Below are 25,812 nucleotides of genomic sequence, written 5' to 3'. Positions count from 1 at the left end.
TATTTATAATTTTATAACGCTTTAATTTGCCCTCCAGCTATCCCGGTTTCTATCGCGGCGTCAACGACAAGGAGCGCCGCAAGTCCGCCGGCGACGAGGACGTGCTCAAGCAGATGAACATCTATGTGCGCACGCGTACCAGCTCAGGCAAGCAGCTAACCGACTTTGAGATCCTTGAACAAGTTCCTGTTAAAAATTTAGACACGGGCGAGAATATGCCGCTATCCGAAATGCGTTCACCACCAGTGCCTGAGGGATGGAATCCGCTCTCGCTGCACATCCTCAAGCTCACGTCCCACCTGGAGGTGATCCAGAAGGAGTCGGACGAGGAGAGTGTGATTGGCATACCGCCCAGCATCGAGGGACAGCCGGCCGACGAGGAGGAGCTCGAGGCGGAGGATGGCAGTAGGCTGAAAAAGAAGACGGCGCGAATTAAACGATTCTTTGGCACCACGATGCGCAAGACGGTGGACAAGGCCAAGTCGATTGCGTCCGAGGTGTCGCATGCGCGGCACAAGGAGGATGTGGCCGACATAGTGGATGCCATGAATCCCGAGCAGAATATCAAAATCAAGGCTTCGTCGTCGAACAAGGGACCCTACGAGTTCACCAAGCTGCAGCATGTCCAGGATTTGAGTGGCGAAGACACCAGTGCCGTTTGGTGCATGAAGTTTAGCTCTTGCGGCCGACTATTGGCCACTGCTGGGCAGGACAAGGTTTTGAGGATCTGGGTTCTCAAGGATGCCTATCCGTTTTTCCAGGTAAACATATGCAGTCCCTTTATTTATACATTTACCTAACGCAAAATCATTTCATTAAAGGACATGCGCAACAAATACAATGCTGACCAAAAATCCTCGCCCACGCCCTCGCAAGAGTCGCTCGTCTCGCAGCATTCGGCGGAAGAAGCGATTGCCATGGCCACCGCCGCCGAGAAATGTACGGGGCCCTTCATGCCGAAACCCTTCTGCACCTACAATGGACACACCTCCGATTTGCTGGACGTCAGCTGGTCGAAGAATTACTTCATTCTGTCGAGCAGCATGGACAAGACTGTGCGGCTCTGGCACATCTCCAGAAAGGAGTGCCTTTGCTGCTTTCAGCATATCGATTTTGTCACCGCCATTGCGTTCCATCCGCGCGATGATCGCTACTTTTTGAGTGGCAGTCTCGATGGCAAGCTGAGGTTGTGGAATATACCCGACAAGAAGGTGGCTCTGTGGAATGAGGTGGATGGCCAGGCGAAGCTTATAACGGCTGCCAACTTCTGCCAAAACGGACAGTTTGCTGTGGTCGGAACGTACGATGGCCGTTGCATATTTTATAACACGGATCAGCTGAAATACCATACGCAGATTCATGTGCGCTCCACCAGGGGTAAAAATCGAATTGGCCGCAAGATCAGTGGCATTGAACCGATGCCCGGCGAGGACAAAATTCTAGTCACCTCCAACGACAGCAGAGTGCGACTCTACGATTTGAGGGACTTGAACTTGTCCTGCAAGTACAAGGGATACTTGAATGTGTCCTCGCAAATCAAGGGATCGTTTAGCAACGATGGAAAGTATATAATTGCCGGGTCCGAGAATCAATGCATCTATATATGGAAAACAAACCACGACTACTCGAAACTCAGCTCGGTGGGTGAAATATTAAAAATTAAATTAAAATATTATTATAACGTTTACATTTACCCGCAGGTTCGGCGCGATCGCAGCGACTTCTGGGAAGGCATTAAAGCACACAATGCTACGGTCACTTGTGCCATATTCGCTCCACACCCAGAGGCTATAATTAAGCCCGAACCGGACGAGATCTCGAATGAGAAGGTGGGTGATAATCCAGATTATTATAAGAGCACTTCTAATAAAAATGATTCCTCATTCCAGTTGGCTCACAATCAGCCGGATCCCCTGGTCGAGCAGCACAAAAAGGGATGTGGTTATGTGTTGGTCAGCGCCGATTTCAATGGCGCCATCAAGGTATTCATCAACAAGACGAAGCCGAAGCACAGCAGTCTACCCTACACGGCCATCGCGGATTAGTCTTTAGGTAGTGGATGAGATAAATAGAAGAGTAAAAGTAAAATATTATTTTATTTTTGTGACATTTTGTATCGTTAGTAACTAGCGCCATCGCTTATTTATACATATGCATATAATCCGTAATTACTAATTTCTGTCTGTCCCCAAACACCTATTTTCTATCCCCCATTGTAAAAGTTGTTAACAATTGCTGCTGGCGCGAACTGTTTAATCTTACGCAAAATATGTTATGTATTTTTAACGCTGAGTGTGTGAATATGTGTATAGGTATTTGTTTTAACAAGTTGATTATTTCGAAAGTCAATTGTATATTGTTATGCCCTTGTAAGTTTACATTTTTACTGTACAGAAGCTTTGTTTTTTGATATTCTCGATTATGATTAAATCTGTCCGTCTGGCCATAAGTCACCAACTTGACTTTAACTATGTAGATTAAAAACGAACTACTGGCCAACCTGCAAGGGTACGAATGACTCGGAGTGCCGAATCGAAAATAAGTTATTTTAAAAATCAAACAAACTTAATCTAACCCCCTTATTATAACTAAATTTTAAACAACTTATATTTTGTGTAAAGTAAAAATGTGCAAACAGGACATAAACTGTAACTTTAATTCTCCTAACGAAATTATTGCTTATGATGAAGGAAGGGGGCTTGGTTTTGAAGTGCTTCGGGATTAAAGTATGTCTAAAACATTCATTCCTACGGGCTGGGCGGCTATTTAACAAAAGCTTAACCTTCGTATTTGGGGCTTCCCCAGGTGCGTGCTAGTAATAAGTACAAAGTAAACATAGATGGGTGTAATTCGATATGGGGAACCACACTGCAGACATTTGTAAATCTTAGGTATTATAATCGCGCGAAGGGTTGAAGTACTTGAAAACATGAGTAAAACAGGCATTGGTTTAAATGCTTTGGCTCCTGTTGATTGGTTTTTTGGCTTCCCTAACTCATTTGCATAGTTTAGCGATGACCGTCTACTCGCTCAATAATGAATGCACCATTTCCAAATGGCTTTACCCCCAAAAACATTGCCGTGAGAACCCATAAATTACATACGGACATTCTAAAGTATCACATTTTTGGGGCCTTTTACTCAGCAGTGACATTAGTAAAAGTGGTGAAGAGGGATGTACTATTAGAGCAATTAATTTAACTTCCCATTTCATGTCTTTTACATGTAACATGCATTCATGGTATAGTAATTCTATAAAATCTGTGCATATTTACAAGGGTGGACCAGATTCTCATTTGGTGTCTCCAAATACAAATGGACTTATTACTCATACGTAGTGTTGCCTTTTTACAACTTTCAATAAAACAATTAAAAATGGTAGAAGTTATTTATGAATACGAATTTAATATATTCATTCTGGTTATTTTTCTTCGATGCCTCTTCACATTTATTAAAGAAAGTCATCCAAGAATTCCCTCTTCAAAATGCCCCTTTTGGTTTTATAAATTGTTTTTACTAAATGGATGCCTTTGTTGGGATCTTACTTTCACCCTAAAAATACACATTTTGCACATCTTTCCAATTCGGTTGGAGTTCTCTTAAAAAATTGGTTGACCGAGTTAACATGTCGTATGAGTAATTTTTTACGTATGTGTGATTTTTTCTTAAAGTCACAGCTTTTAGATTTTACAAAATATTATTACATTACCATTTGGTTCATGAAAGTCCACCCTATGTTACATACAGTAGTACTTGCACATGCAATCAATAAAGATTTTATTTTTGGGAGTTGGGGTGGCCGGGTGTTTTGTCGCGATGCGGCAACAACAGCTGTTGCAACGCCAGACGACCCCCCGAAAAAAGGCAAAAAACGAACAGCAGCCAGACGCCGGCAAACGGGGGTCCCCACATCATCTTCATAGTACACCACCCGTTTTCAAGAAGCAATCAATGCACTTCTGGCCATGTGCCAAGTTTCTCTTCCGAAAATCCGGAGAGCTATTTAAAAGAGAGGAACCAGAATTGTATAAGAGCTGGTTTTGGTTTCGGTTGAAAAGTTAAAGATAAATTAAAGTTCAACTCGTTTTGTTTCTAACTACTCGAAACTCTAACTATTGGGGTTTTATTTAAGGGTCTTCCAAAAAAAAAAAACAAAGAAAACAAAGCAAAGTTTTGTAGCTGCTGTCCTTAACGAAACATGAGTTACAGTAAATTCTATTTAAATATTTATTCGTTTATTCATTATTAATTAATCATTAATTTAAAAATATATGGGAATTTATATTTGCAGTTGAATGAATAATTACGTTTTATAAAAACTGATATTTAAGATGACATAATTTAGATGAAATTTAAAAATAAGAAAATAATATATAATTTAAATATAGTAAAATTTTCAAATTTAATTTTTTTATTTGAATTTTTTTTTTTCAATTTTACATGAGATGTAGTGTAGCTCCGCGTCTGCCTATAGTATCTTTATATCTTTAAAGTGCAGACTTTTCGAGTTTTGCCGCGTCACTCGTTTATCCAAAGCACCCACACTGCCGCACTCTCACGCACACACACTCGGACTCGTGTGGCCGTGTAGCAACAACAATATTGAGCAAGGTGCGCTTAGCATTCGCTCTTTCGAATCTTTTTTCTCCGTTTCAGTTGATTTCTGGCTCTCGTGCAAAGCGCAACGTTCAGCGGACGTATCTCAAAGTATCGTATTCGTATTCGCATTCGAATCGGTTCAAAAACAACGTGTGTGTGTGAGTGTGCCTGAGTGTGTGTGAGTGAGTGTTTCGGATGCAATGGTTTTCAGCTATTTGAAGCGCAAAAGTGCAATATTTACTATTGACAAACGCAGATGAATCACTCAACTCATTAGAATAACCCGAGACAACTTCCATTTTTTACTGGAACTACAGACCCCGAAGAAAAACCCTATATAAACTCACTTAACCCTGCCTTGTAAATCGCTTCAGTGATTTATATCTAGGTGTGTGTGTGTGCCTGTGGGTGCAGTGCATAAATAATATACATAAAATTTAAACAAATAAAGGCCGTTAAAAGATCGTAAACTCGAGATCCAGCAAGTGCCGAAATTCCAGTGCTAAAGTGAAACTTCTTTGTACAAACAACAAAAACCGTTAATTGCCAACGCCATTCTTTTAAAGCCGTGTGTGTGTTTTGTTAAATATTTTAAGTGCCTTTATGGTTTTGTTAAAATATTAAACCCTTTGCTTATCGTTTTTTATAGCTCCATCATTTGTCAGCTTATCTTAGCCCGAAATAAGCTTATTTTAATTGATTTAACTACCTTCAGTTATAAGAGTTCCCATCCCAAAACCCTTTCACTTTAAAGACCTCAAGGAACTCAAGTGTATTTCCTATTATAATAAAGCAATTAGATTGCTTATTATGGGTTATAGGCTTTTTCAGTTCTTTTACCAACAAAAATAATGAACTATTAAATTGGCTTGGCATTGTGGGCCTTTAAAGTTTCCATTGGCCCGAAGTAGAGATACGAGAAACCAAAATAAACGGAACCCTTTCACTTTAAAATCCACAGAACCCCAAAGATCAACGAAAAACGAGTTTCGCCAAAGAGCAAAAAGCCGAGTGGCCATATTCCATATCGAATAACTGAATAGCAGAATAACCGAGCAATAAAGTGTTACTTGGCACATCCAACATACAACGTACAACGTACAACGTACAACATCCAACTAGCTCCGTTGCACTGGCCTATATTCAAAATAGATCAGAGATCGACTCTTTCGAAGGCAGCTGCATTGGAGGATCGGCGGGGAGATGAGGAGCTGAGGAGCTGAGGAGATCGCCATGTGAGAAGAGCCAAACAAAACTAGTTTCCCATTTGCGCGCTTATGCTAAGTAATAATAATAAATAAGCGCAGTTGCAGTCTCTTGTTCGCCGTTCGAGAAGTGACCTAAAAATACTGGTTTTCGAGTGCGGTTTTTGGCGTGAGAATATAGCAATGGCCACCACAGCCGCCGGATCAGCAGGAGCCACTGCAGCGGTGGTGGTTAAGAGGCCAGGTCCACCAGTACCGCCCAGGCCCAAAGCAGCAGCAGCAGGAGCAACGCCGCCCATCATCCAAAAGAAGCCCACCTTTGTTAGCCAACTGAGTGCAGTGGGTCGCACCCTGGTCTACAAGTCGCCCAGTGTTAATCTGCCCAAGAAACAGGCCCAAACCCAGACGCCCACTACAGCGGTGCCAAATCCCATTCCGCCCGTGAAACCGCTGAAACTACGCAAAGCACCCGATGTTCCAACGGCCAAGCCCAGGGATTCCATCACCATCTCCACCTCCTCCTCGTCGGTGGTCACGGTGAATCGTCATAACTCCATCAGCGTCATCGGTGGCTCCCCGCAGACCACGCCCCGCAAGGAGACCCGTTTGAGCCTGGGAAAGGTGGACTTTGAGAGGGCGGGTCTCCAGCCGGCTAGCCAACCGCTTCCCAGACCCCGGAAAATAGTTCAGCTGCCCGTGGCCACCTTGGATGTGGAGGATATACCGGTGGGTCCTAGTAATCCATCCACTGGCCTCTTCAGAAGATCCAAGACCACCCTGGATGGCCTTCAAAAGGAGCAGGGCACTCCGCCTGGGGGATTTCTATCCGGCCGAACAGTGGAGATCAAGAACAATCTCAAGAATGCCGCCGAGCGTCTGTTCTCGGAAATCATCATAAATCAGAGCCAGAAACAGGCGGCCACCGATACCACCATTATAACCAAACACGAGGCCTTGAAACAGGAGGCGGATCCCGTGCTGACCATCCAATCCTCCGGGAATTGCATGAGAATTAATGTGAACGGTGGTTCCCATCCCCAAACGCAAACCATGAAGAGTTCGATTAGCGTGGGAAATACTCCGCAGAAGAAGCAGGCCTTTCACGAGATGCTCATCTCGGAACTGGCGGCCATGAGGAACAAGTCCTGCTCCCTGGAGCAGCTGCCCACCACCAAATCCCCATTAACGCCTCCAAGCACATCCACTCCCAAAAGCGTAGCACCTCGCAGGCGCTACAACTCCATCGATATCGATGATGGGGACACCGAGGATGTGGATGCGGACAATGTGGAGGATGCAGATGGCGATGTGGACGAAGAGGATACCCTCACCTTTGCGGTCAATAAATCGCTGAAGGAGAATGTCGGCAAGGAGGGTTCTTCGTCGAGGAAACGCTGCCCTTCGGGTTGCTCCACGGACTCATCGCCCTACGGAACCGAGCGATCCCAACGCATTCGCACCTCGGATTGGATCGAGGTGGGCGATAATGGCACCGCCGTCACCCTGACCAGTTGCCACATCAGCCTCGAGGATTCGGGCATGGAGGATGAGGAGCGGCTGGACGACATGTCCTCGGGAGTGGGCGATAGCTGGGATAGCGTCAAGGAGGCCGAGACCGAGAAGCGTTCTCGCAACGGAAAACGGTGAGTTTCGAAAAGGGGGTTTAATATAAATATTAATTAATTTTATAATACTAACTTTTATTATCTAGAAAAATATTTTTATACTAAACATAATACCTTTTTATACCCTTGCAGAGGGTATTATGATTTCAGTCAGAAGTTTGCAACGCAGTGAAGGAGACGTTTCCGACCCCATAAAGTATATATATTCTTGATCAGCATCACTAGACGAGTCGATCTAGCCATGTCCGTCTGTCCGTCCGTCTGTCCGTCTGTCTGTTTCTACGCAAACTAGTCTCTCAGTTTTTGAGCTATCGGGATGAAACTTTCCCAAAAGTCTTCTTTCTATTGCAGGTAGTATATATGTCGGAGCCGACCGGATCGGACAACTATATCTTATAGCTCCCATAGGAACAATCGGAAAAAAAAAAACTTTAAAAAATTCTAACTTTGGTGTTTTTTGAAATATTACCTTCTACTTTTGGGGATGTTATTTTTTTAATATTTCTGAATTTCGAATTAATTATTTAAAAAATCGGACTACTATATCATATAGCTGCCATAGGAACGATCGGAAAATTAATGGAAAAGTAATAGGAAATAAATTCTAGCTTCTTTGGTTTTTATTGTATTATCTTCTACTCTAGAATATGACTCTTTTTAAATATTTCCGAATTTCAATTTTAATTTTATCGAAATCGGACGACTATATCATATAGCTGCCATAGGAACGATCGGAAAATTAATGGAAAAGTAATAGGAAATAAATTCTAGCTTCTTTGGTTTTTATTGTATTATCTTCTACTCTAGGATATGACTCTTTTTAAATATTTCCGAATTTCAATTTTAATTTAATCAAAATCGGACTACTATATCATATAGCTGCCATAGGAACGATCGGAAAATTAATGGAAAAGTAATAGGAAATAAATTCTAGCTTCTTTGGTTTTTATTGTATTATCTTCTACTCTAGGATATGACTCTTTTTAAATAATTCCGAATTTCAATTTTAATTTGATCAAAATCGGACGACTATATCATATAGCTGTCATAGGAACGATCGGAAAATTAATGATAAATATTAGAAAATTGAACATTTTTGCGATTTGTTAATTAATAGGAATGATCTGCAAGGGTATATAAGCTTCGGCTGGCCGAAGCTAGCTTCCTTTCTTGTTTATGGATCAAATATGTCAGCTATGATTAGACATCGGATATTAGGTGAAATCGTTTTTTTTAAAATATGATTTAAAGCCAAATTTTATTGGTTACAAATTTTTTACAAAAACCTCAATTAAGTTTTGCCTAAATCTAATTATAACTTAATAAATCAAATTTGCAACTAATAAAATGTTGCTTTAAATCGTATTTAAAAAAAAAACGATTTTACATAAAATCCGATGTCTACTTATGATCTATGATATCTTTCATTTTAGGCTTCGCATAGATTGCAACCATTATGAATGACATTAATATTGGGGGGACTGTGTATTTTTATGGATAGGAGTTAGGAGTTATCATTCATAATCGCTGCTATAAAAATATTTATTGTTATTGCAGTATATTTAGTGTTAATGAATATGGAAATTAACTTTTGGTCAAAGGAAAAGAATGAAGACCTATAAAAGATCGAGTTTGGAGGTCGTAATATACTATGTTTATACGATAGCAATCACGATTGCTTAAAAGCGCGAAATAGAAATAACCCCTGTTTATACGACAGCCGAGAATTCATGCTTTTATTCACTCTCAGCTGATAGGGATACCGGACCGGCAAAAATATCTAATTTTTAATACCACTGATTAGAGATATAGCCTATAAAAGGCCTTCAATTTCTAGCGATCTGGCAACGTCGATCATTTTTTACAGAGTTACCATACTGCATATCACCAAATCACGCTTTTGGGCTGAAATCATAGTCAACTTTCGTGTGTTGCCGAATTCACGAAATGGCGTTTATACAAGCACGAATCGGCCGAAAGCGTGAAATGATAGCGTGAATTCGGCATCGTATAAACACAGTAATAGTTTCGAATGTGACTTTGATGGATATGCAAAAATATCGAGCTACCGCAATTATTTCACCGAGTTTCGCTGGGCTCCATTGACATGGTTTTGATCGGCCGTGCGCATCCCACGGAATGCGCATCTGAATCTTGGCTCCCGAGCACCTAGCTCTTCATCATCTGGGGGCCTCCATTGTTTACCACCTCTCATCGCACACTTTCCGAGTGAGATCTCCCACAGAAGCGGGTTTGGCTTGGCTTACATTAATTTATCTGTGCTGACATCATTTCGAATGTGGTTTGTGTTGCATGTTGCACATTGCTAGTTGCCAGTTGCACATTGCATGTGCGAGCTTTTGCAAGTATCTGCGGCTACTGGGGATATTAACAATTTAGGTTTACTCGTCAGTATTTTGAGCAGCAAACTGCGAGACAGCAGAATAATCGAAGTGGCCGAAAACCCGTTTTTTTTCGAGGCGCTCTTTTACGACTCGAAATGTTCGGTTTTTAGCGGTTATACACAATGGGCCTGTGTTTATATTAACATATAAATAAAATACTCGTATGTATATTCCTATATTGCGCTACGTGTTTGTCGCCGCGAAAAGTGATTATCGTGACTCACAGTGCTTGGCATTTGCGCCATCACCATCGCACACACGACCAAGATACTTCATATATCGTGCATATATGTATATTCCAATATTTGCTTATTCACACGAAGCGCGGCTTTCGTTTCATTGGCTTTGAATAGCCATCAGAATTTCAGGTCGATAGAAGTTGGCTTTGGACTGGGCCATAAATCACGAGCTAATATTCTCTAATCATGTGCGCTTCTTGTTAGAAAGTTGCGATTTTTCAAGGATTGATAAAAATAAGTTTTCGAGTTTATCTCTTGACTAAAACTCATACTAAAAAAAAAAACTGATTGAGTTTTGTTTTTTGTTGCCAAGTCTCTCTTTCTTTTTATGCAAATAATGATTTACGATCATAATCTATTTACTACTAACAAAATATCCATATTTTTGGGGGAAAGATCTATCGGCACCAAAAACGGTTAAACATAGAAATTTTAAAATTAAAACCGGAGTTCGGAAACTACGAAAAAGGATCAATAGAATCAATTAAATAGATGACCCCGAAATATTGAGAATTATATTATCTTTCTTATATGAAAATATTAATAAATTGTATGAAATAATTGTGTAATATAATACATATTTTATTACAAACAATATTATAGTTACCTTTATTTTTGGGATACCAATAACTGCATCCATTGTAATGAAAAATTCGTATTATTCATTTAATATGATTAAAATTCCAAAGAAAACTTAAAATTTTTCCACGCATTACACAATTGCATTTCAATAACAAAACGTATATAATTGAAATAACTCGGTGCGACTCTCTTTCCCAAGCCAGCACTTTGCGGCGATAATAATGTATTTCACTTTATCTATTACTCACACAATCAATGCATATTTAAGCGAACATTGTCGAGAAGTCATTTCCTAAAGCGAGATGCAACTGGCAAATTGCATCTTTCAAATGCCCGAACGTGTAGATTGGCTCTTATGCATATGAGGTGATTCAGAGATAAATATATATACCTACACTATCTATATCTATATCTATTTCCATCGGCTGTGGCTAACTGTTGCAACTTCGAGGCAAGCGTTATAAAATAAATTCAAATTCAATCACATTCACATGGCGAAAGCAATGTTGCTGCACCAATCCCAATTGCCAGTTATTGCTCCTTCGATTTCAATTTGCATAATGGTTGCCGTTATCAAGAATGGTTTACCGTTTCCTCGTTTTTCTATATATACGCTACACATTTATAGGTATAGAATACTGGTACTTTACAAGAATGCATAAAGGTCGTAAAACTCAAATAAAGCCATTTCCGTGAATTCATTTCTTTGCCTTAGCATACAAAAATTTCATTCACTCTTTTGGAGCTTAAAGAACTTACTTTTCCTTTGAAAATCGCGCCTAATTGTCATTTGTAAGGCATTATTAAAAGCGAAATGGAATGTTTGCATGTGGTAATGTCTTGAATAACGACGACTGCAACTTGATTATTGCTTCGCATTGCTTGTTTACCACCAATCATTTTCCAACATAATTTTCTGGGAAATGGCAAAGCGAACGAAAGTCAATCCAGATGGCGATTTACATATCTCTAGAAATTCAATGTAAACGCAAGCAGCTTTTGGAAGCCCATAAAAGAAACTGTAGTTTTTTTTTATATATATCTTAGTTCGATTTTACAGATTTTCATTTATTTTGAACAAGGGGTTTTAGGTGATTAGCAGGTCAAACACAAGAGCTTTCACCAAAAAAAAAGTATAAACATATTACAGGTAAACCATCCTTGCAGCTTTATTTGTTGAATGAAGTGCTTAGATTTATAAACCTTTCCCATTTGTGTTGTATTCTCTGCCTTTGATATACATTTTATATGGGGTTTTTAAGGTAATACCATAGAAACTAGGCTCAGAAACACCTTCAACTACGATTAAAATCATGGCCGGTTCAGTTCGGTTTTTCGAGTCTTGAGTCTTGATGGCTGTCAGCCACTCAGTAGTTTTTCGTATTTCCAGAGCTGCCACAGTTGTAATTTCTGTGTGTTTGCCAAAGATATACAAGTCAGGTTTTTTGAGGCTGTTACGAGAGTGTGAGAACCGTTAATGTACGACAGGTGACTCGGCAATCCAACTGACTGACTGACTTTCAGGTGTGCGGAGTACTCGTATTTCTGCTTAATATGCTTCTGCTTCTGTTTCTGTTTCACTTGGCTAGCAGTTAAATATCCCAAGATGATGCGACAGATACTCAGAGTTCAACTACCCCTTTGTTCTTTGAACAACAAAAAAAAAAGAAATACCAGGTCAATGGATCTTAAGCTTGTCCCTCTGTGAAAGATCAACTCAATTAATTGTGTGATTAGTGGAGTGTTAACTACTTGTACCAGAAATGAATGCCCAAATGAGTGTTACTAGTTTACAAGGTGAGGAATACAGACCAAACCGCTCTGCCATCCAAGAGACAAACTTTGCCAAAAAGTGGCCAAAATACCCAGAGACACTATAAACTTGATTTTAACGGAAAACAAAACATGCGGAAAAGCAGCCAACATGCTGGACCTGGAAGCCAAAAGTGGATGAAGTTTTTGGACTCCACTCAACTTGGTCTACGAGTGTGGGCTGACTTGGCTTACATAAACCGAAAACATAGAGCACACACTTATTTTTGTACGCTCTGCTACAGTTTATAAACTAATGACATAATCTAGGCTTTAAGTCGGAGAATTTAAGGGTAATATTTATAGAGGCTTTTTTAATAACTAGAATAGTTTGTGGTCTAAGGTTAAATTAAACAATGCTTAAATGCATTTAGCTTATAGATTTTGTTTTCATTTTCTACAAAAGCCCTTTCATTCGAATAGATTCCATATGTTTTTACAGCGCTCAAACCTCGTTTCCCATTTAATTTGTCCCCCACTCTGCCGTCGTATTACCTTACTTTTATTTTTAATGCCAATTTTTTAATGCCAACAACTCCACGCAGATGTCTGGCCAAAAATAGCCGTCTGAGCCAAGCTGGCGCAGATTTGTGGATTTGTAGATTTGTATCTCAGGTGCGCGAGTATTGCCCAAGTTTCCAAGTTTCCTGTTCCGTTCGGTGGTCAAGTGGACGGATTTATTCGTTTTGCGGTGGCCAAGAGCTTCACACTGAACATTTTACTTTCACATAAGGAAATTTTAATAGCACTTGGGTTTTTAAATTGCCTATTTTTATTTGTACGCCTGCGTGTCGTAAAAATGGGAAAACATTCGTGGTAAATTAATTTTACACCATTTTTTGAAGCTTCGAAATCAATTTATTTTGTTTCGAATTATTCCTAAAAAATTGTATATTTTCTCGGACTTGAAAATGTTTAAGTTTAATAGCGGAGTCAGGGTTATGGCCATATGATACTTCATTGAATTTCAACTAATTGCATAAAATTTATGGTTAGCCTATAACAGATATATTTTTTGAGTGTTCTTAAAAACAATGTTTTTCAAATCCAATCGGTTTTTTTGTATTAAATTTTGTTTATAGCTGTTGCTATAAGTAACCTCTCCTACCAATTTCATGCGTTAAAAAAACATTTTATAGGCGCTCTCTTGTTCCAAATTGGGATAACTCGATTGTTTTAAAAGACAATTAATCATCAGGGCCCCTCTTTTCGTATTGTTACCTGATTTTTGCTTTTCTTTTAATGGGATCAATAGCGTGTCTTGCATATTTTGTGGTATTCTCAAAAATGTCCCGCTCATATTGCGGTGCTTTCGCTTTTGGGTTTCTGGCGAACAAAGTCTCAGCAGTGGCCGATATGCCGATATCATGCTATATGTATACACATGGTGAATCTGCATAAATTAAGCCATTCGAAGAGCTATTTGTAAGGCGGTGGGCAAGGTGGTAAGGTATTGGCCGGCTTCGTTCTACTAATCAGGAAACCGAAATCAAAATTTCGCTTTTTATTCGGACTTGGATTCGGATTCGAAAGAGAAACGCGCGACTAATCGTATGCCGCACAACACAATTTATTTGGGTAACTAAACCGCTCTAGTCGGCGGCTCATTTGCATTTAACTCTATTGGTTATTTGTTTAGAAACTACGAAGCGAAAAATAAAAGCTAGAAAATAGAAATTTATGGGCTCTGGCGGTGAGTAGTTGTGAGAGGGCATTTTAAATGAAAGCGAAAACGCTTCGATATGAGTGATTTTCTGGAGGTTTTTATTTTATTTTTTTTTTGGGAGTGGCTCCACGTAGAGGGCGACAATACGTGAGTAACTGGGCGATAATAACTCCCCCGAAAAAGACTAACCCGCAACTCAGTAACTTCTCACTTAATTTGCACCGGACTCTATGGGTTCCTCCGGTCTTCGAGACAATGGAAAACGACGCCTTATTAGAATGCGTGAGAAAGTTACTGTGAGAAACTGGAACCCGATTGTGTGGTAGTCAATTCCCAACTTGAGGCGGCGTTATTAGTCTTTACCGTGCCCTCATTAAATGGCTGAGAAAGAGTCTCTTCGCGTCTCTCGAAGAACTGACCCACAGATCTATCTCTACGCAGCCATTTAAATCCCCCTTTTATCACCTTGTCGACTCGACTTGAGTGCCATTTGTTTTGCCAAGCATTTTAGCCGAAGGAAAGCTCATAAATGTGCGAGAGTCTGGTGAAATTTTTGGGTCAACTATTGGTATTATGATCACGTAGGCAGAGGCAGCCGTGGAGTCGAGAAATCGCAATGGCGCTATATACACTATATATATTATTCTTAAAAGACACATCCTGCAACGTGCCACCTGCGCAATTGTCTGTATAATTTCCCCGTTCGATGCACTTCTTCTGTGGGTCACAGCAATGCGTGGTTCGGATTCTAAAAAATTCACCCGGTTTATATATAGCATAGCTACAGTCGCATTCCGCACGCTCCCAATTCGCTTTGGTCTCTTCTCTAGAACTAAAAACAAAACAAAAAGATCAAGAGACGCTGTTTGGGGTCCCAAATAAGACAAATTTTGACGGCTGCATCACTCGCCTTCATTTTCGGATATTTCTGAATGGGAATGGGAACGATTCTTCTGTTATTGCCGGCTATTCGGATTCGGGTTCGGATCGACCTAAGGTCTCGTTGAAGAGCCGCCTGATTATTTCGTACATGATGTACTACATCAGCGCGAGCGTGTTATTTTGTTATATTCTAAAAATATCTGGGGATGGGATGGTGACAGGGGCACTACAGGGTGGTGCACGGCTGGGGATCTTATGGTTCAAGTATGACGATTTTACGATTGTGTTTTGGAAAGCAATTTACAGGAAACGGCAGCCAGGGGAAGTCTTTTTGTAACTTCTGTTGTAACTTCGAATTTACAATTTAAGATCACTAAAGTTGCATTATTATATTAATTCTTAGAATACCTATACCCATTACCTTACCTATTTGCCTTATTACATTTTTAAGTTGACTTGAAAGTCGTTAAACTCGATAGAACCATAAAAGCACTTGGGCAAATAATTAATATAATCTGTATATGGAGATCTTAAGTTTCTAGCCCATGAATTTTATTAATGGTATCTATAAAGGATTAATTAATTGGCTATAAAAAAAGGTAATCCTATAAAAAGCAAACTTACTTCCTTATTTTCTTTCCCCTCTTTTAAAACACCCTGTTTGACATTTTATTTTTTATTAAATCAATTTGCTCATTTCTTATATATTTTTATTTTTGTCTCGATTCCTAATTCTCACTCTCGTGAGCATTTCGTGCTGGTCGATCGCGTGGCTTTCTCTGTTTTGAGGTTCCTTTCCTTGGGGCTCGCTCACTGCGGGGATTTGGATTCCGATTCCGATTTGGACTCGGGTGCTCCAACGTGGCCGAAAGTGGCAGCATTTAATTTTTAGTTGCACGCGAATTTCGCAGCGAAACAAACAAAATATATCCACGTCGAAACGGAACTAGGAAATACAGATTATATGTTCATTTTTCCCATACTGTTTGTACAAATCGTAATTTGTGAGTACGCGCTGAATCGCAAGACCCTTTTTTTTTCTTTCTTCTTTAATGACAATGTTTACGCAGCTGTGTGAATTCTTCAGATAAAAATGACAGATTAGCAAACCAAATTAGACATGCTGCTGAATAGTAAAAAAATAATAATAATATCTTTTCTGCTGCCTTTGCTTTGCAAATAAATAAATACAAGAAATACAAAGTTTTCGTGTTGATTTCTGTGTGTGTTGTCTTTAAAAAAGAAATATGTTGCCGCAGTGTTTTTCCAATGTGTTATTACTTCACAACATCATCGGCTATTTGAAAAGTAACAACTTGCGGATCGTCTATGATATACATGTGTTTTCATTAACCGACATGTGAGACATTTCAGATAAAGCCATCACTTACTACGTGTTTGTATAAAATCATTTTCGTTGACCTCCAGCCTTGCCCTGCGCAGAAAATCGCTTTTCCCAATGTGTTTTTGTGTGAAAATCTCATGACGTAATATCAGTTCACTAGGAAACTAAAAAGGAAATTATAATTGTGATCACTTGTTGAGTTCTTCGTTTTAATAATAGTATATTCACGTTAATTAGGCATCATTAAGGTGGGAATATAGAGCTTAAAACATCTGCTGACTGATTCAATCGGAATATTCAAAATAGTTTGACGTGTGGGTCGAAAATAGATGAAAGGTGTTGATTATGGCTATGAATATTGTCGGTCAGCCCTATTGAAATACTGAAGAACCAGCTGGGTTTTATTTAGCTAAACGACTTTTTTAAAAGGTTGATTTTTAATGTTATGACAACAAATAGATTGCACAATGTATTGGAATTTAGTTAAAGGTATTTGTAAAAAATCATTGACCGACAATAAATGTTATTTCATATTATTAATAAACAACATATTAGTCATAATCATATAAGGACTTTCAGAAGACTCAATAAATAAAGTTTCCTTGAGGACATTTTAATTACTAAGGAAAATATTTTAAGATTAAGCTATCCAAAAATCAGTTTACTTTGAAAAATGGGCAATTTCCATGCCGACTATATGTTCATTGATTTGGTAATCTCCATTACGATTAAATGAAGTCACAAACCAAATTACCATTGCATTGACCACGTTTTTGCGACTGTATTATGGCCTTTGATGCAACTGACTGAACAGACTGTTTAACAAATTTTTTGAACTCGTTTGTTAGCATTCTAAAAGCCATAAGTTGATGGCCTTCGTGTCTGGTTTTCTTTGACGAATGGAGTTGTGCCTGCATTATGTACATAACTTTATCTTTTTCGCATACCTGCCCATGTTCTCATGTATCTTTGTACATACGAATGCCTGTGCTAATATTACAGATTGAGATTGAAATGCCATTCTTTTGAGTGCAATTCTGATTTCACAATGAGAATTTAAGATCTCTAACTGCTCAAGCTATAATTTAGAAATTCTTGGTGCACTTTAATTATTTTTAATGACCAGTTTTTTGTTAGAAATCTTTTAAATTATCTGAAAAAAGGATATATAAAAAGGGACTTATCTTATCTGCTTGGTCAACAATTGATTAATCGATAATAAATAGTATTTATTAAATACCTCCCCCCTGTTGCGCTGTTTATATTTATTCCTATATATAGTATGTACAAAAATAGTTTATTATCCACTTTGCAGCTTATGTCACAAGTCTTTTCATAGAAAATAATACAAATAAGCCATAACATTTGCTGTGCCTAACCAACATCTGATAATATCCCATGCTGCAAGAACCCATCACCTCATCCAGTGTTCTATAATTTCTGTGTTCCTGTGTTTTTCGTTCTCTGTTGAAACTAAGGAAATGCGTTGAGTTGCAATTAAGGAAACACCAAGCTTTTCCAGCTCCAAATATGAAATCTAAAAGATCCACCTATCTATTGTCTCGAATGGAAACTTTGCAGCTAATGTGATAAGAAGTTTCAAGCGCCATCTCACAAAGTCAGCGAAAATGTCCGAGGATCTGGATGAGCTGTTCCTCTCGCCGATTCCGGCGCCCTCGCCTGTGGAACTGCAGCAGTGCATCCTGTTTGGCTTCCGGAGACGCCTCCATCCTGCCCAGATTTTCGAGGAGTGCCGCAATGCCTTCGGACCCTTTTGCCCCAGCGCCCAGTATGTGGCCAAGTGGTATCAGCGCTTTCAGGACGGATTCTTCAACATTGACGAGAAGGACGAGGATGAGGAACTGAGATTGGGGCACGGTGAAACACCCACAACCTGCAGTGAATACGATGACGATGAGAGTGAATTCGGTGAGGCGGCGACCGTTTTACCCCTGGTCCTAAACGAAATGATCAACCAAAGTGATGATGATGATGGTACAGATGATTTTGATAAGGATAGTGATGATGGTCTAGATGGTCATGTGATTGGTTATTGGCAAGGTTATGGCTATTTGGGTGGCAAGCAAAGGTATAGTTGGGTTGGAAATAAATTGTATGTATTGTCTCTCAGTTAAACTAATTCATAGAACTAACCCTTCTTTTCTTAAATCTTGTCTTTGCAGTGGTAACTCAGTTTGCGAACTGCCACCGCTGCCAAAATCTCTGATCGGCTTTAACAAACTATTGTGCTCCGATTCGGGACTCCTGAGCGATGTGGAAGGAAACAATAACAGCAGCGATATCAGCCAAAAACCAAACGACACTTTTACAGGGGACAGCCAGGTTAGCAGCGAGAATGCCATCGATAAGTCACTGCCCGCATCGCCAAACGGAAATACGGCTATACCAGCAATAGCAGCGAAATGCGAAGCGAAATCCCCCAGTTTATCCGCCAAAGGAAACCCCCAAGCAGTCGAGGCAGGCAGCACTCTGGATGCACAAATTGCGACGCTGCGGAAGGAAATGGTAAGATCTCAATCATATTTTATTGTATTGTTAATCGCAAATGAAAAGAGTTTTAATATCAGCTAAGATCGGTTGAGTTAGGGTTATAAAACATTATATGTTATAAGCGAGGGAAATGAAATCTTTAGTGGCACTTGTTTTATAGAACCCGCATTTATAAACTACGGACGTCAATTCGTAATAATTATTTGTAATTATAGCGTATATTTTTCTTTATCCGTTTAAAAATAAAACCTCTCCCTGTTAGAATATTATACTTGCATAAATTTACTCCTGATACAGAAATACCTTAAATTTCCCCAATGACTCAGTTTCAAAATAAAATATTTCAATAAATTTGCATTGGGACCAAAACAATTTAGTCGCCAATTTAATGATCATCCCAAAACCAGTTCTCTGACGAACACAGTTATTTTTATTCGAATGTTGTCACTCTCGGGCTCAAAAATATAACACACTTCTTAAGGGTATAAGCTGCATTTGGAAGTGAACTTTATTGACCTGCCTCGGTAAACTTTAGCTCAGCCGCCTAATACCGAAACTTCTGCGGCAGGGGCAAAGTCTAAATGTTGGCCGAACCTTTCACATTTAATTTTGTTCAATACACACTTGTATATATATTCCATGGTATTAATATGGCCATAAGAACCTGTTTAATACTCGCTTAGGCGTAGGTGTAAATACCCCACAAGCAAGCCTTGAGTTTAGGAGCGGCCATTTTATAGTATTGTCTCGGATCAAATCAAAACCGAAACCAAAAGTCTTCTGACTTTTTCGTGCTGCTCCGATTTAGACGTCGATCTGTGGCGGCGGTGAACAATTGGAAATAAATACTAAATTGTGCACCATTTAAAGCATTTTGCGCAATTTGCATGTCTGCTGTTGTGCAATATGGCTTTTAAGACTTGGCCGAGTGTCTTGGGCTCAAATTGATATATTTGTGGGCCACATTTCCTGTTGTAATGTTGTTATTATTATTATTATTATTATTACTCTTACACGCATTTCATATGGGTAGTTCTATTAGCTGTTACCTTTTGTTACATCAAAGCCTGGCGATTTCAGCCCAATGACACTTTAATTGGTCATTGTATTTACCCAACCATTTATTATTGTGTGCTATTTTTTCTGCGAGGCATTTAAATTTATTCGTTGCCACAATATCTCTGTGGGCCTTTGTTTATCTAACTCTACCGGGTCTTAGTCATTTGCTGGCCAAGTTGAAATGCCATTAAGGGAAGATAAACCCCCGGTTGTTTAGACGCCATTCAAAAGAAAACACAAATTTCTTGGTACTATAGATTTGAATCAATAGGGGAAGTGATTTTTGGTTTATTTTTTAAACTAATTACTATCTTTATTTGTTAGAGTATCGGTGTGTTGACCTATCTGAACTATCTTTTCTTGGTTTTTTATTTTCGCAAATGTTTCAGTTTCGGTTTCGGTCGGTTGATTAACGATTCAAGCTCTGATCGTTCAGTTCGGTGGGTGTGTAAGCCAGTAAGTATGGGTCCGGTGTGTGAATGTGTTTTATTTTATTTTTGTTGTTTTTGTTTTGCAATTATGTTAGTTGGCCGCTTTTGCTTTTGCTTTCGAATGCCGAACGGGGCAGAGATTGAGTGGTTAGCCTTCTTGGTGAACCCAAGTTATAGATACTGATATGCATTGTTCACTCACTGTGTACTTTTGATATAAAGCCGCTTTTACTCACCCAATATTGGACACGAATTGAAAGTAAATATTTGCTGAAGGTCAGCGGCGGTAGTTGGTTATTATTGGGTTATTAGATCAGCTTTCAGTCCGGGGCACAATGAGTTTTTGACGTGCCACCTTTAATGCGATTATGCATTCTATAGTTTGTATAGTTTACAAAGTGCAGTATTAGTTCAACTCGATGGGATATTTTTATTCAAAAGGATATATTTCATGTTTTCTCATAGAAAATGTTACCCAAAACTCAATTTCTCTGCATTACTCATAAACCCTGAAATCTTATACCCTATACCCTCCACATTAATAGATGATTGTCATGTCAAATTAGGCTCAATTGTTAAAGCCGCCATTCCCATCGCCATCAGCGGCACCATCTCTAATGTGTACAACGATGAAAATGAAGTAATAAACCTGGTTAATGCAATACAACGCATCGGGGAGAAATAAAAAGCACCAGGTAGAGTCGGTCGATCCAAGCCGATCCAAGTCGAGCCACAATGGGAGAAAACAGGAGTAAGACTAATCAGCGCATGCGCAGCCATTAAGCCAGGCAATCTGGCAACTTGGCAAGCGGGCAAGTGAGCAAGTAAGCAAGCTGCCAGCAAAGCAACAAAGCGGGTCCGCTTCAGCTAATTTATGTTGCTCTGCCAGATACCTCGGTTATGGCAGCAAATTAAATTTATGAACACAAAAAAGAGGCAACCAAAGCTCGAAGCTAAGTAACTAAAGAGCCAGCGGACAGTTTGTGAGAAGAAATGCATCAATGCATGAAATGGATTTTTACGGCTTACATAAAATGGCCTTGACTTGGGCATTCTTTCTCCAGCCTTAAGATCGTCGGCTACCGATTAAGCCTCAAGTCTCTCTCGTTGGCCAAGAAAGACCCCCATTTGCGGCTAATCTCAGCTGCTTCTCACTTGTTCCACTTTATTTGGCACATGCGAACCGAGCTCTGTTTATCAGACCGCGAACATGACACGCCAACCTCCCCGCCGAGGGCTTTATAAAGATATATATTCGTTCTGCAATCCATCTATTGCTTCATTTGCCTACCTCTCGAGTTGATTAAATCCGTGGGGTGTAATAAAAGGGTGTTGGAAAACCTAATGGGTCGGCTTTTATTTGCTTAATTCGTTTGATATATGGTATTTTAGCAAAAGATTGCCTAAAATGTTTAGTAGGTTTTATTATTTAACTATATTTATTTGTTTAAACAATATGTACTGGTTATTTTAATCTATACAAATAATAAAAATCGGATCATTTTATTTAAAAGGCAAAAATAGATAAACTACACTTTTTGTCATACCGGTAAATTTATGACGTTTGAAATAAATACAATAAAAAGAGCACGAGCCACTTCCATAAAAAGGCAAAATGATCGATAAATGCCACCAACTGGAATGGGGTTATAAAAATGTACGTTTCATTTCCCTATGCTAATTTTAAAATGCAAATATCTGGATTAAAACAAAATGGATTGCGGTAAATGGCAGCCAAACATCTGGGATTCGGATTCTCTTTTTTCCTACAGATAATTGTTGAAATTCCCGGCTTGTTTTCATTTCCTGATCTTCCGCATTTCTCAGCAAAGGTGCCGCCTTTTCAGCCGCAGAGTTTACGCATCAGTGCAGAAATCTTCGCAAATCTTTGATGTAAACTGAATGGCTTCCCGGCTAAAGATAGAACGCGCCACTATTTATCTTGGATCTTGGGCAGATCCATACATATATATAGTATACCTAGATGTGACTTTTATATGTATAAACGCAAACAGAGAGGGCAGTGGCAGCCTTGTCTGGCATTTGCAGCGTTCATTGCCATTTGGCGCTGCATTGCATTTAAGAAATACTTTTAGGGCTTCTGCTTGTGTCAAAGCCTCCTATTACCACGGGCCACTCAATATAAGCACTCTGAACAGCCCTAAGCAATTTTAGCGCAAAGAGCTTAGGGCTAATTAAATTGTCAACCAATATCGATTTGATTTATGACAGCAGTTGAAGAAATATGAATTTATTTTAGGTTCAGGAAGAGAAATAATTTTTAATTTTGTCTTCAAAAATATTTTTTAAAATCTTTATCATCTGCTCAGAAAATTAAATTGGATGAACTGGTTTTTCAGTACATTCTGATCTGATTTTTTAGATCCAAATCAAAAATATTCTTACTTATCTAGCAGTTGACCTACATTGATCGGTAATTTCTGGTCAAGCCAACTAATGGTATTAGCACAATTCTACTTATTTAGATCAACTTCCCACGGCTAACCCTGCAAGTATGTTAATTAAGTATGTTAATTTGCGACTAATTCACATTCGAACCAAGGCGACGCCCCCGCCAGAAGTGGCAAAAAAGGTTTTGTACAACCGGCATTAAGCTGCGAAAAACTGGCACACACTCACACTTAACTTGGCTCATGGAAAATGGGGGAAAATGGAAAAAAAATGCAGATGGACAGTTTTTAGTGGAGAACACGTAGATACTTCCTCATTGTTGGGAAAGTTGAGGAAAAGCGGAAAAAAGCAGATGCAAAGGTATTGAATATCGACGAAGAAATTGTTAACCGTATTCTAGACGGAAGTGAAGAAAATTGAGTTTTGTGGTCTTTATATGGAACCGCAAAGGGAAAGCCGGTACAGTTGATTTATGGTTTAGAAAATATATAAATATTTAAAAACCATTTAAGTTTCATTGCTTAATTTATTAAAATATTCATAAAATTTTCGAAATGAAATGTTAACTTCCATGCTGCTTAAATTTCTTTTATTTTCGCATTCAATTCTTACTTTTTTATTTGGTTTTATTATACCCGTTACTCGTAGAGTAAAAGGGTATATTAGATTCGTGCAAAAGTATGTAACAGGTAGAAGGAAGCGTTTCCGACCCTATAAACTATATATATTCTTGATCAGGATCACTAGCCGAGTCGATCTAGCCATGTCCGTCTGTCCGTCTGTCCGTCTGTCCGTCTGTCCGTCTGTCCGTCTGTCTGTCTGTATGAACGCTGAGATCTCGGAAACTACAAAAGCTAGAAGGTTGAGATTTTCCACGCATATTCTTGGGCTTCCTACGCAGCGCAAGTTTATTTTAGCCGAGTGCCACGCCCCCTCTAACGCCCACAATCGCCCCCTAACGATTTTAAAATGTGTCTGACGCCAACACCTTTTAAGATTTCCGAGAAGTATAAATGCAATTTGGTTGTGCATATTTATACCTATCGAAATGTAGAAGACATTTTTCAAATCGGACCATTCATTAAAAAGTTATACGCAATCAAAATTTCTATATCTATCTCCCTCGCACTCCCTGAGTTACGATTATTAGTCGGGACACCAACCCGACTAGTGAGTGACGGGTATTAGATAGTCGAGACACGAACCCGACTATAGCGTTCTCTCTTGTTTTAATTTGCATTCAGTGGGAGTTGGCTGAAGCGAAAAGGCAGGCTTGAGCGGATTTTGTTAATACCACGAGATGCTGCCGCGGTTGCAGAAAGTTTTTCTGCTTTTCTTTTCGCGCGATATTATGCCGCGATATTAATTGACAAATGAGATTTTTCCTTCCTACTAGACAGCGACAGGGGAACTTTCATTTTGACCACAAGCGTCATGTTTGGCGGAAAATACAGGCCAAGGCTTTAAGAGGACACGAGTATTTGGGATTATTCATGGCCAGCCAGACAGATGTGCAATTCGGATAAGGCAATCTAAATCTATAAAATGTAAAGTAACTATTTTGCAAATGATAAATCAATGGAGATACACCCATATCGACAGTAACTAAGTAACTTTGAAAGTTGGAATACATTTTAAAAGCCTGAAAAACATGTTTAATAAATAAATAAATTTAATCAAATGGGAAGAACAAAATTTATACCTGACCTATTTTATTACTTGAAGTTGTCTTCTAAAATTATAAATCAAATAAAAACCAGCTTGTTCTGCTTGTAGCCTGTCTATATTAAGTCGTTTAAAAGATTTCATGAATTTATTAATTATTTTTGAATATAGAAAATAAAAGGAAATCTACTATCAAATTTAATTTTAATAAAAAAAACACTTGTCACATAAGAAAGACCCACCCATTCCGGTTGTATAATTATCATAATAATCTTGTTTTATTTAATTTTTCTAGAACGGACTGCGTCAACTAGATCTCTCGTTGCTTTCACAACTGTGGGTGCTAAACGAATCGATCCAAGAGTTCCGGGCCCTGATCGAGGATCAGGAGAACGAGGATGAGGACGACGAGGTGGAGAATGGCAACGAATTGGATGAGGAGGGCAACAGCAGGATTTCCTCGTCCGTGGAGTCCGTGAGATTCGAGGGCGCTGCAGATGGACGGTCGAAGCATCTGGGAACCATACCAAAGGTCATAACGACGCAGCCAAAGGTGCTCAGGGATTCGCTGGGCAATAAGGATCAGAAGCCGGTGCCCCGGATGCGAAGTGCCCCCCCACCGCCGCCGCCTGCCGTTTTGCAAGTGCAATCCTCTTCCGCCTCCTTGGAGCGAAAACCACCGGCACCTTCACGGCCCACATGATGTTACCTCTCGGACTTCCTCGCCGGAGTCAGGACGGTCATGTGCAAGGCGATCGTGAGCGATGTGCCCGTAGCCTCATCCCTTGGAGGAGATGGATCCCAACCCAGATGCCGATCCCCATTCGGAATGCAGGACCAACCGAGCTGTTTGGGCAATCAAAGTGGCCTGCTCCAAGCATAGTTTTAGTTTGATATAACCGATAAATAAGGTGTACGAGCGATTTACGAGCGAAGAACTGATCTAAATTTTGGGTGACCTACGTAGTAGCAGTTCTCGAAATGCCCCAAAAAAATGAAATCCTGTTTTGAAGCCTAAATTAACTGCTGCTTACCTCAAATATAAGGAAGACCCAACATATAATATTAATTGGTAGAATTCGTAAGACCAACCTCTATATGGTTAGGAGTCCTTTGTGATCTTCAGTTGTAAGTTTATTGTACATTTTTTCTCTTTGTGGTTTGGGCTTGATGGGTTTCACCGATAACTTTTTGTTTTTGTTTAATAGCCTTAAAAAATATATGTCCTGGATCTAGCTAGATCCTGTGGTTAATATGTTACTCCATGCATTTGACCAGTAACACTTGTATATACTATAGCAATTTTCCTGGCTAGCTGCTGAACATTTTATAAACCTAACGAAAAGCATAAAGAATAAAAAAACTTGAATGAAG

The 25,812-nt window shown here is 39.4% G+C and overlaps 2 protein-coding genes across 7 annotated transcripts in view; both read left to right on the top strand.

Annotated features, from left to right (window-relative positions):
* Window positions 1-18,681, top strand: part of LOC108065392 (WD repeat-containing protein 44) — a 21,717-nt gene extending 3,036 nt beyond the window's left edge. For 2 of the 4 annotated variants that reach the window (XM_017153376.3, XM_070216522.1), the window contains 4 exons: window positions 38-761; window positions 822-1,640; window positions 1,701-1,829; window positions 1,890-2,646. In XM_017153376.3, coding sequence (XP_017008865.2) covers window positions 38-761; window positions 822-1,640; window positions 1,701-1,829; window positions 1,890-2,045 — 1,828 coding nt within the window. In that variant the 3' untranslated portion in view covers window positions 2,046-2,646. Of the gene's footprint in view, window positions 1-37; window positions 762-821; window positions 1,641-1,700; window positions 1,830-1,889; window positions 2,647-18,543 lie in introns of those variants that run through there. The other 2 variants (XM_070216520.1, XM_070216521.1) reach the window with 2 other exon arrangements.
* Window positions 4,655-25,812, top strand: LOC108065378 (uncharacterized). Of its 3 annotated transcripts, XM_017153354.3 has the most exons (4): window positions 4,655-4,757; window positions 5,561-7,447; window positions 18,544-18,886; window positions 24,734-25,812. In XM_017153354.3, the coding sequence occupies exons 2-4, from the start codon at window positions 5,988-5,990 to the stop codon at window positions 25,139-25,141; spliced, it is 2,211 nt and encodes a 736-aa protein (XP_017008843.2). In that variant the 5' UTR covers window positions 4,655-4,757; window positions 5,561-5,987; the 3' UTR covers window positions 25,142-25,812. The 3 variants fall into 3 exon arrangements, with proteins under 3 accessions (XP_017008843.2, XP_070072624.1, XP_017008848.3); XM_070216523.1 differs by lacking the exons at window positions 4,655-4,757; window positions 5,561-7,447 and adding an exon at window positions 17,676-18,449; XM_017153359.3 differs by lacking the exons at window positions 4,655-4,757; window positions 5,561-7,447 and adding an exon at window positions 17,678-18,473.

The sequence above is a fragment of the Drosophila takahashii genome, chromosome 3R (genome assembly GCF_030179915.1).
Source record: "Drosophila takahashii strain IR98-3 E-12201 chromosome 3R, DtakHiC1v2, whole genome shotgun sequence".
Lineage (NCBI taxonomy): Eukaryota > Metazoa > Arthropoda > Insecta > Diptera > Drosophilidae > Drosophila > Drosophila takahashii.
This window is presented reverse-complemented; position numbering and strand designations above follow the sequence as displayed.